This window comes from Trypanosoma conorhini (assembly GCF_003719485.1).
Source record: "Trypanosoma conorhini strain 025E chromosome Unknown Tco_14.4_contig_00234, whole genome shotgun sequence".
Classification (NCBI taxonomy): Eukaryota; Euglenozoa; class Kinetoplastea; order Trypanosomatida; family Trypanosomatidae; genus Trypanosoma; species Trypanosoma conorhini.
Window position 1 is genome coordinate 19,496 of NW_021704310.1, and position 7,553 is coordinate 27,048.

Genomic DNA, 7,553 nt, shown 5'->3' on the forward strand with positions numbered 1-7,553 from the left:
GTAAAGCGAGATGGCGGTGGAGCCACCTCACCACATAATGCAAACGCGTCAAATAAGCCGCGTCCGGCTGCCGTCTTCTCCCCTCCTATTCCTACACAGGGGGAGGGGGGCACACAACAAAGCGGCGGCGACGGCTTGGCGCGGTGCCTGCCCAGCGTCCCCCCACTGAAGAGTCGGGTTCCCCCACACACACAGAGAGAGAGAAAGAGGGAGTGAGGGAAAGGAAGAAATGGATTCAAAGTAAGTGCGGCCATGGCAACCGGGGCTCTCGTCGTGAACTCACAAAGTGGCACTCCTGCAGGCCCCTGCTCCCCTGCGTGGAGGGCCGGGAAGGAGGTTGGGCCGGGATGACGGCGCGGCACACATAAAACAAGAAAAACAAAAACAAAAAGGGAGGCGCTGCGCCCGCCGCCCCCACCCCACGACGGTACCGCGTTGGAAACACAAGTCAAGTAATACATGAAAAAGAAAACGGAAGGGAGAGTTCACGAGGTCGCCCTATCATCTACTTGGCCCGACTTGTTCCCACATGCCTTCCACACGCCGCTTGTACATATGTGGAAGCGTAACGAGGTCCTAAACACGGGAAGTGTACGCATGTATATGTATGTATATACTTCATATCTGGCGGGGCGAAGTAGGCGTAGAGGAGGCGAGGGAGGAAAGGAAAGGAAAGGAAAGGAGCAAACGATGAACCGACATTGGAAGTAAGAAGAAGCGCGCAAAAACAAAAAAAAAACAAGAGAGTGGGGGGGGGGGGGAAGGACCAAGAGAAGGCATCCTCCCCACCGCCATCCTTCTTATCTGGTGGCTCCGTCGCTCTCTCCCCGCTCTTTTGCACACTCCCTCCCTCCCATCGTCATATTTCACTCCCAACCGCTCGCTTATTATGTTGTTGTTGTTTTGTTGAGGCGGATGGAGGGCTGCGCAGTGAACTTCGCAAGACGTCATTGCCTCGGCGCTTGTCTTGGTGCGGTTGCCGCTGCCCAGCAGCAACTCTCTATATTCTTCTGCTGTTGCTTCCTCCTCTCTTCTCACGCCCGCCGTCCCGTAGCAAACGGGCGCCGCAGCAGTCGAGGGCCGTGGGAGGAGGAAGCGCCGGAGTGGCACACCGCGCCTGTCTAGTCTGCCAGAATGGTCACCTTGCGCTTCTTTCGCCCCGACGAGTCCACACATTCGGTGCCGTTGTTTGCGCCTGCCGCGGCGGCGGCGTCGTTGCCCGTGCTGCTGCTGGAGGCATCCTTCGGCGGGGCACCTTTCCGCATTGCGCTGCACGCGGGACGGGCGTTCCCGTCAAACCCGCGCCGCGGCTCCGCGGACATCTTCAGGATGCCGCCCGCCGGCGGTGGGGGGACGCTGCGGGTGGGCGTCGCCTCCCCGAGGGCGGGGGAGGGACTGTGGGCGAGGCCGCCCTGGCTGTGGCTCACCATGTGCTGCCCGGCACTGGCGTAGGGAAAGGCCGGGGCCACCGCCGCGGGGCTGCCCTCGCGCGAGGCGTGCCGCGGCCACGCACTCGCCGCCGACGTCGGTGTGAAGCCGGCGCTCCCTCGCATGAGGCGGTTCCCGCCACCACCGCCAAATGCAGAAGCGGCAGCGGCGCCGCCGGCGCCCCGCACGGCGGAGAAGGGCGATATAAAAGACGACGCCGCCGACGCCGACGCCGCTGTAGGCGCCGGTGGCCGCCAATCCTCCAAGGCACTCCGCTTCTTTGCCGCCTGCATTCGCTCCGACATGAGCGACATGCCTTCGCCCACGAGGAAGGAGGGCGTCCGCTCGGAGGCACCGGCCGTCGCTGAAGACACCGGTGCGGGGGCATCCGGGATGAACGGGGCGCCGCGCCCCGGCCCCGGCAGGTCGCCGCCACACGGCATCCAGTGCGATCCCACTGCGTGGGCCGCCGGACGCTCCTCACCCCGCCCATCCAGCGGCCCGAAAAGAACCTCCGGCTCCGCCGGGGCGCAAAGCGCCGCGCCGCTACCGCCCATGGGCCGCAGCAGCTCGATGTTGGCGTCGTCGAGGCGCAGGCAGTGCATCCCGTGACGGTGGGAAGCCACGGCGTCGTGGGAGGCTCGCGCCACGCCACCCGCACCCCCCGCACCCTCCGCCGCCGCCGCCTCCTCGTGCTGCCGCCGCTGCTCCTCCCGCTTCCTCCTCAATTTTTCCCGCTTGCGCTGCTTGCGCTCCCGCCGCTCGCGGGCCTCCGCAATGCATCGCTCCTTTTCCGCCGCCGCCGCCCGCCACTCTTCCATCTCCGCCTCACTGGGGTCTACAACCGGCGGCACCGCCTCCGCTCCCGCGCGCCTCCGCTCCTCCGCCTCTTGCCGCCGCTGCTGCACCTCCCGCTTCTGCAGTCGGTAGGAGCACAACTCCTCCATGTACGTTGGCGGCGGCGGCTTTTTCTTCTTCGTCCTGCCCTTCCCGTCCGCGCCCTCTGCGTCCTCCGCCGCGGCGGCGCCGTCGCCGCTCAGTCGAGAGGGAAACGCGTGTGCGGGGATCTCCAGCAGCTGCCGCATCAGCTGTCGCGAGGCAATCGTGCGTGCGTCGCGCGGGCACTCACGGTCAAACGTCTGCAGCGTTTTCGTGTAGCCGCGGCGGTGCATGAACTCCCGCAGCAGCGCCTGCGCCAGCGCTTCCACCTGCTCCCGCACGCTAAGGGCGGTGATGGTGCCCATGTCCACCGCGCCTGGCTTGGCGTGCCCGCCGTCGGTCATGGCACACGCACACAGGGACAGACAAACAGAGATAGACACAGAGATCCCACCACAGCGGCAGCAATCGCCGCTCGCTCAATGCTCTGCCACACAGAGATGCAGGCAGGCAGGCAGGCCGACAACGAGCGAGGAGCGGTGGGAGGCACGAAGAAGCAGCAACAGCAGCAGAAAAGAGAAAAGAAAAGAAGAAAAAGAGAAGAGTGGGTCACAGTCAACCAACGCACGGACGCCTAACGGCGAGGGAGCCTGCACACCCGCACAGCCACGCAAAGGGTGACGATGCAGAAGGGGGGCTGAAACGCGCATGCACACCCGTACGAAACAGAATAACGAGAGAAGGGAAGATGGGGAACAGTCACCACCGCGAGTCGCCACAGCCAAACGGAGGGGGCCGAGTTGAGAAAAAAAATAAGAGAGAGAGAGAGAGAGGGAGGAGAGAGGTAAGTTAACGTGAAGGAAGAAGCAAACATCAGTTGAAGTTTGCAACAAGAACAACAACAAAGGAATAAGAAAAGAAGATGCAGATAAAAATAAACCAAAGAAAAACAAGAAACTGAACGTCATGCATCGAGGCGTCCAGCCACGTGTTCCTTGGTGTAAACTCTCCTCTTCGCCCGCCTCTCCTCAGGCGAGCTTCCACGAAGTGGCCCGCTACGTCTTCTCTCGGTGAATGTCCCTCTTTTCTTCTTCTTCTTCCTCTCTCCCTCTCCGTGTGTGCGTGTGTGTACGCACCACAACCCCGCGCGCGCTCTCGCTCTATCCCTCCCCTCGCATTTGTCATTCTCTATTGTTATTTTTCTCTTGTGAGTCTTTTCGCTTTTTCTTCGTCTTCGTGCGTGGCAGCCGTTCCCTCCCCCTCTCCCTCCCTCTCCCCACGCGCCCAGGCACATGCACAGAGACATACACATAAACATACACGCAAACACATGCATAAATGCGCACATCCCACCGTCTTGCTTCGTTTTAAATAGTTTTCGCCGCGTTTGCCGATTGTTTGTTTTGCTTGCCAGTTTTCTTTTTCTTTTTCTTTTTGGTGACGGCGGCGGGCGGGATTGGAGGGGGCTTCCCATTGATTCATTTCACACATGTGCGCGCCTGCGGTCCGCCCACGCCGCTGCTCCCCTCTGGGCGCGCCACGCATCACATGCATACACGTGCGTGTGCGTGGGTGTTGGCTGCGAAGTCCCGCCCCCTCCCTCCCTCCCCTCATGTCTCCTCTCGTCTCTTCTACGTCTAAAATAATGTAATAAAATTAAATGCATACAGGCGCACGTGCCTGCGTGTGCGTATTTGCATATATACACACACACACACATATGCGTGTGTAGTATTGTCCTCGCCGGCGAGGCTGTCCTCATCACAGCCCAGCAAAAACGCACACACACGCAGAGGCACAGCGGCCTTGTAGGCATCCCGTATCTATCCACGGCGGATGCGTGGATGCGTCTAACGTGCGGCGTTCGTCCTCACGCCCGCGCCATGCGTCCGTCGTGGGTGGCGCTTCCGCTCCCGCGCGCTCACTCCCGCTGCACAGACCGCCACACGGTGGTGTTCAGGTAGTTGAACCCCCGCCGCCAGTTCAGCGCGTCAGGGTTTCGCTCAAACTGCTGCCACTTCTTCCGGCACGACTCACGCGAGTACTTCTGCGGGCACTTGAGGGAGAAGCGCACCCACTCCTCAAAGACGTGGTCTTCGTTGCTGAAGTTGTGCAGCGCGAGGCCCACACGCACCCAAACGTCGTAACTCTCCGCCGAGCGGGGCGGCATCCTTCGCAGCTTGTCAATCACGGCCTTGAAGCGGCGCCATTTGGCTCCCTCCGTGAGGTACACCGAGACTGCGTTGCCGTAGGCGTCGAACTCCACCGCCTGCGACTCCCTCGGGCCGAGCACATGCCTCGCCCGCAGCAGCTTGAAGCGCCGGGAGGCGTCCTTCACGGTGTCGGCCCTGTGACTCTCCGTGACCGGGGCAGAGCGGGTGCCGAAGGTGCGCTCGAGTATTTCGGCGTCGCTAAGCGTGTGCAGGTAGGCGGCCATGTCATTGAGCCGCCGCTGCAGCGCCGTGTCCTGGGCCTTGAGCATGGGGATGAGTCGCTTGCCTTTGGGACGCACCACGCCGCCGCTGGGGGAGGGGACAATCTTGCTGCTGAAGGCGCAGCGCAGCATGCCGTTCGTGCGGTAGCACTGATCGTCCACCACGGTGCGCCCTAACGTCGTGTTCACCTCTTCCGCGAGGAGCTTCACAACCCGGTAGTCCTGAAAGGCAATAATCTTTTTTGGCTTCGGCTTCTTCTTGGCCACCGCCGCCGCCTCCCGCCTGCCCCGCTTCCGCTGGGACAACCCGCTCCCCGCAGCCTCCGCGTTGCCTGCGGCGGCGTCGTCGCCGTCGTCGTCGTCCGCTGCCGCCGCCGCCGCCTCGTCTGGGGCGCCCATCGAGCGGGCGTGCACGTGGTAGGAGACCTTCTCCGCGCTCGGCACCTCGTTCGTGAGGACGAGAAACGAGGGCTGGTGGAAGCCGATGCCCTGCAGCCGCACCTCGAGGTAGTTCAGCATCTCCATCAGCAGCTTCTCCCCCGACGCGGGGGTCTCATTCGGCAGGTCAACGTCGGCAAAGAAGTCGCAGGGAACATTCTCGCGACCGCACACGCTGTGGAAGTGTCGCATGTGTGGGGGAAAGGCAAGCAGCCGCTCCGCCACGACGAGGGCGCAATCGTCGTGGGCCACCGCGTCGCTCTGCGGCGTGGAGGAGCTCTTCGCGTTATGTGCCAAGAACTGTGGGCCGGTCTCAAAGCGGATAAACGAAAAGGCCCCCGACTTCGTTTCCTGCCTCCCTATTAGGACGTCCTCGGGGCGGGCAACGGCCAACAGCTGGTCGAGGCGGTAGCTACGCGTGATGTGGTCGTGGAGCCCAAGAAACGGATTCGTCAGTCCCGCGGGGACGGGGGGGTTGGCGTTATCGCCGCTGTTATCCCTCCAGCCGCCGGCCGCGGCGCCGTCGTTCCCGGGGCGCCGCTGCAGCGCGTGGCCGTTGGGGGCCGCGGCGGCGGCGGCGGCGGCGTAGTCGCTCGCGGTTTCTTCCTCTTCCCCGGCATCCGCCGCGTCGTCGTCCGCCCGCTCCTGCCGTCGCCGTTGTGCGGCGTCCACGAGGCGGCCCGCGTCGGCGGGGCGCTGCGCCTCTGCTGGCGGCCGCCGCAGCGAGGAGGAGGACGGCGGCGACGACGGGCGCGGGGCGGCACCGCGCCGCTGCGGCCTCTGCTGCCGGTGTTGGTGGTGGCTGTTGTTGTGGGAGGGCGGCAGCGGCTGCGGCAGCGGCAGCGGCAGCGGCAGCACCGCAGCATCGCCGAGGTCCGCCTCGTAGCCGGCGAAGTCGAACTGCACGCGGGAGTTTGGCCCCGCGCCGCCGAACGGGTCGCTACGAGTGTCGCCGACGTCCTCCACGTCGTCGTTGCCGCCGTTGCCGTCCACGCCGCTCTCGCCGGCGGTCACGGAGGCAAACGCCTTTCTTCTCGCCAAACGCCCGCTGCCCAACGCCCGCGCGGAGGCGAAGACGGAGGAGGCGGAGGCGGCGACCATGGCGCACTGCATCAGGCGTGGAAGCTGCAGCATCGGAGGCGGAGGCCGTGCGGCGTCAATGCTTCTGCTGCTGCACACTTCAAACGCGCCCTCGCTATTCCCTCGCTCGCACACCAACACGCACGCTCCCTCCACAAATGTTAGGTGCGTATATATATATATATATACACACACAAGGACACTGGTGTATAGCGGAGGTGTATTGCCGGAGTGCGCGGGGTGTGAGAGTGCGGGGCAGTAAAATAAACTAACGGGCCGGAACGGAGCGGCGGGGGGCGGGAGGTGCTCTAGTTTTCTCCTGCTGGGCGCAGCCGCGGTGTGGGGCAGACGCTGCACAGAGTTGCGCCGCCCTCGCTAGGTCACGTGGGGCTCACAGGGAGAGGCGTGAAACACACACGCACGCACGCAGGCACGCTCTTTCCCGCTGCGGCGCGGCGCGAAGAGAGAGAGAGAGAGAGAGACAGAAGTAGCGAGAGGGAAATAAAGAAGGAGAGCAAAGGGAATGGAAGGAGAAAAAGGAAGCGCGCGCGCGCGCTTCCAAGCAGGGGAAAAGACATGCATGCACCTTCACGCATGCGTAGAACAAACGTGGGAGCGCGGGCACAAAATGAAAGCAAAACAAACCGAAAACAAGAAAAAAAACACCCACACACAAAACTCTTTCCCAAGCGGCGTCCCTATTATACACATCTCTACGGCCTCAGTCCCACAGACAAGCACCTCTCCTCTCCGTCACCCTGCCGCGTCCACCCCCTTTTGTACCTCCACACTCCACTATAGCCAGGCCCTCACGCATTTACTGTCTCACCCACTCTGCGTCTCAATGTCGTTTTCGTTTACAAGTTTCCTTACATTAATTACGCTTCCCAGGCCCGTTTCCGCCGTATGCAACCAAAAGTTTGGTTTGCTTGTTTGTTCGTTTTTTCAGTTTAGTTTCCTCCTTCCCTTCATCGCGTGGTCACCCGAAACAATGAAGCACCTCGCCTCAGGGTGTCCACCTCCCGTTAATAGCTGCCTCCGTCTTCATTAGGTCGTCCCACAACCAACAAGGCGCCCGTCTCACGCCCGCCCACTGCAGGGGAGGGCAGCACCCCGCAGTGCCCCGCCCCCACACACGCGCGCCTTCCCCTCCCGCTCTCTCTCCCTATTCCCTGCCGCTGCACGCACCTCCGCGGACTCCGGGGCGGCGCGCGCTACGCGTACTTGGCCCACACGCCCTCCTGAAAGCTCCGCACCCGCCCCTCAACCACCCCGCTCCATCTGCGCCTCCGGC

General features: G+C 63.1%; 2 protein-coding genes across 2 annotated transcripts, besides 15 other annotated features; both read right to left on the reverse strand.

The window, feature by feature from the left end:
• The first annotated feature begins 193 nt into the window (after positions 1-193).
• Positions 194-223: a sequence feature (GA-rich).
• A 137-nt stretch (positions 224-360) lies between these two features.
• Positions 361-391: a sequence feature (A-rich).
• A 420-nt stretch (positions 392-811) lies between these two features.
• Positions 812-855: a microsatellite.
• Positions 856-890: 35 nt separating this feature from the next.
• Positions 891-909: a microsatellite.
• Positions 910-1,121: 212 nt separating this feature from the next.
• Positions 1,122-2,711, reverse strand: Tco025E_04539 (uncharacterized protein; the record flags this gene model as incomplete). Its single annotated transcript, XM_029371449.1, has 1 exon — positions 1,122-2,711. The coding sequence occupies one exon, from the start codon at positions 2,709-2,711 to the stop codon at positions 1,122-1,124; it is 1,590 nt and encodes a 529-aa protein (XP_029228584.1).
• A 146-nt stretch (positions 2,712-2,857) lies between these two features.
• Positions 2,858-2,912: a sequence feature (GA-rich).
• Positions 2,913-3,122: 210 nt separating this feature from the next.
• Positions 3,123-3,151: a microsatellite.
• A 44-nt stretch (positions 3,152-3,195) lies between these two features.
• Positions 3,196-3,263: a microsatellite.
• A 125-nt stretch (positions 3,264-3,388) lies between these two features.
• Positions 3,389-3,419: a microsatellite.
• Positions 3,420-3,597: 178 nt separating this feature from the next.
• Positions 3,598-3,646: a microsatellite.
• Positions 3,647-3,902: 256 nt separating this feature from the next.
• Positions 3,903-3,940: a microsatellite.
• A 288-nt stretch (positions 3,941-4,228) lies between these two features.
• Tco025E_04540 (DNA repair protein RAD50) lies at positions 4,229-6,313 on the reverse strand (the record flags this gene model as incomplete). The annotated part of the gene is made up of 1 exon (XM_029371450.1): positions 4,229-6,313. The coding sequence occupies one exon, from the start codon at positions 6,311-6,313 to the stop codon at positions 4,229-4,231; it is 2,085 nt and encodes a 694-aa protein (XP_029228585.1).
• A 116-nt stretch (positions 6,314-6,429) lies between these two features.
• Positions 6,430-6,447: a microsatellite.
• A 223-nt stretch (positions 6,448-6,670) lies between these two features.
• Positions 6,671-6,695: a microsatellite.
• A 25-nt stretch (positions 6,696-6,720) lies between these two features.
• Positions 6,721-6,774: a sequence feature (GA-rich).
• Positions 6,775-6,882: 108 nt separating this feature from the next.
• Positions 6,883-6,938: a sequence feature (A-rich).
• A 443-nt stretch (positions 6,939-7,381) lies between these two features.
• Positions 7,382-7,448: a microsatellite.
• The last annotated feature ends 105 nt before the right edge of the window (positions 7,449-7,553 follow it).